The following is a 2,161-nucleotide window of genomic DNA, read 5'->3' as shown; positions in this document are numbered from 1 at the left end:
TCACGTGTGTACCTGGGATTCCCTCCTGGTCATGCTTGTCACTCCCTCATGGACAGAGTGTTTGGTGCAGCTGGCCTGGAGGACAGGAAGCTGGGGTGGAAGCTGCAGGCCTGCCTCTGTCTGCTATGCTGAGAAGCACAGCAGATTGTGGCCTGAAGGTTCCAGGAGGGGGTGGGGGTCCCAGCAGGAGTGTTGAGAGAGCCTCTCATTGGAGGGTCGAGGGGAGCTGGTTCCTGGACTAAGTGACAAGAGGGTCCTTGGGAGAAAGGGGGCTGTGACAGGATGTGGCTGCCTTGTGCTCTGGAGCACCCCTGTTCTCTGCAGGTTGGCGGGGTCAGGCAGGGAGGCTCAGAGTACCTGTGACCTCAGGGCACACAGAGGCCCCTGCTAGGCTGAGAGTGGGCTTCTGCTCCCAGGACAGGTGGTCACTGTGCAGCAGCAGGTGAGGGAGAGTCGGTAGGTCCCCTGCCTGCGAGTGAAGGTCTAGAACAAAGAGGCCAGTGGAGGATGAGGACAAGCTGAGACCTCAGCACTGGGGTCGCTGGAGGAGGAGGGGTGAGCAGGTGGGAGTGAGGAGGCCAGCTGCGGTGCCACTGTGGGGCAGGCCCAGGAGGCAGATGAAACCTCGCTGTGAACACCTGTGAGCCGGGCTCTGGTGGTTCCAGGTCGGAAGCGGGTTGGGACCCCTTAGGTGTGGCTGGGGAGGAGGGTTTTCTCCGTGTAGCGCGGCATGAGTCTTCCCTGCGTCCACCCTTCCTCCTGAGGACAGGCTGACCCACCTACTTTTGTTTGTTTCCAATGTTTTATTCAAGGGCTTATACAAAATAGTCAAGATAAATGTTTTAACCCTCATCTTCTTCCTCTTCATCCTGGCTAAGTGGAAGTGACGTCATTCATAACTTTGCTGTTAGCAACTATGCACAACTAATCACGTAGATGATTCTTTTTCAAATATTTTTTGGTGAGATACTTCAAATCCTGTTTGGAAAAAGGCACCTCGGAGGTTACAGTTATCTTGCTCTTGCTTCTTTCGATGGTTACAGCCCCTCCTCCGAGAGCACCAGCTTTTCCATTGACCTTGATTCTCTCTTGAAGAAACTGCTCAAAATGAGCAGCTCCATGATCCCATCTTCTGGCGGATGGCTACAGTCAAGGGTGAACCTCAGGACCTGCTGCTTCTTTTGTTTCCCCTTCACCACGGGATTTTTCACAGGTGCCACGGCGGCAGCAAAGGCAGATAGAGCCCACCTACATTTTGGTAAAGCTAGACGACAGCGGCCAGTGCCTGGCAGCCTGAGGTGACCCTAGGGCAGGACTTCTCCCTGGCCTCTCCCTCACGGAGAGGCCTGCTGACCCCCTCTCACCTCTTGTTTCAGGGTGCCTGCATGGCAGGGGCCAGGCCCGGGCAGAGGATGGCCACGTGGACAAGGCGCTGCTGCGGCAGATGGAGGGCATCTACGCGGAGCTGCCCGTGCGGCCCCCTGAGAGCAGCCGGCATGTCCAGCTGCTGTACCAGGAGTGGCTGCATGGGGCCAGTGCCCCCAGCGTGCAGACCGCGCTGCACACCTCGTTCCCCAGTAGCGGGCCGCCTGTGAACAGCCTGGACATCAAGTGGTAGCTGTGACCGGCGGCTGTCCAGCTGCCTTCGGGCCGGTGGTCTGTGCAGCTGGGGCCATGGAGCCACTGGGACAGAACCACTGCAGACACGCTGAGAGCGCACAGCAGCCCCTGCTCACCCCATCCCCAGCTCTGCTCCCCTATTTATTTGAGGCTCACTCTCAGTTTCATGTGGTGGTGTCCTCATGTCTGGGCATGTGTTAACGGGAGAGAAGGCGTCCCCATAGCAAGTGTCCACTGGCCTGAGAGGAGGATCTCAGAGGAAAGAGGGAGGCGGAGGAATGGCCCCGCAGCCTTAGGAGGTGCGGTGTCACACACCTTGGGGGTCCTCCACGCAGGGACAGAGCAGACCAAGGGGTCACTGGTGCAAGTCCCTGGAGTACCTCCTCATTTCCCATTGATGGCGGCCCCCTGTTGGGTATTTTGGCTTAGAAAATAAACAGGTGGTCAGCGTTTGGGAATCGGGGGCTTTGTACACAGCTAAGCCTGAACCCTGGTGGCAGTGGGAGGCCCCTGCGGCCCGAGCCTGTTCCCATGGCCACTT

The 2,161-nt window shown here is 58.2% G+C and overlaps 1 protein-coding gene across 2 annotated transcripts in view; it reads left to right on the top strand.

Annotated features, from left to right (window-relative positions):
- NARF (nuclear prelamin A recognition factor) overlaps positions 1 to 1,618 on the top strand; it is a 16,767-nt gene extending 15,149 nt beyond the window's left edge. For both annotated transcript variants that reach the window (XM_006886122.1, XM_006886121.1), the window contains one exon: positions 1,377 to 1,618. In XM_006886122.1, coding sequence (XP_006886184.1) covers positions 1,377 to 1,618 — 242 coding nt within the window. The remainder of the gene's footprint in view (positions 1 to 1,376) is intronic.
- The last annotated feature ends 543 nt before the right edge of the window (positions 1,619 to 2,161 follow it).

Source organism: Elephantulus edwardii, unplaced genomic scaffold (assembly GCF_000299155.1).
Source record: "Elephantulus edwardii isolate Elephantulus edwardi_28Jun2011 unplaced genomic scaffold, EleEdw1.0 scaffold00048, whole genome shotgun sequence".
In the NCBI taxonomy this organism is placed as follows: Eukaryota; Metazoa; Chordata; class Mammalia; order Macroscelidea; family Macroscelididae; genus Elephantulus; species Elephantulus edwardii.
The sequence above is the reverse complement of the archived record's forward strand: the minus strand, read 5'-3'. Positions and strand labels throughout refer to the sequence as shown.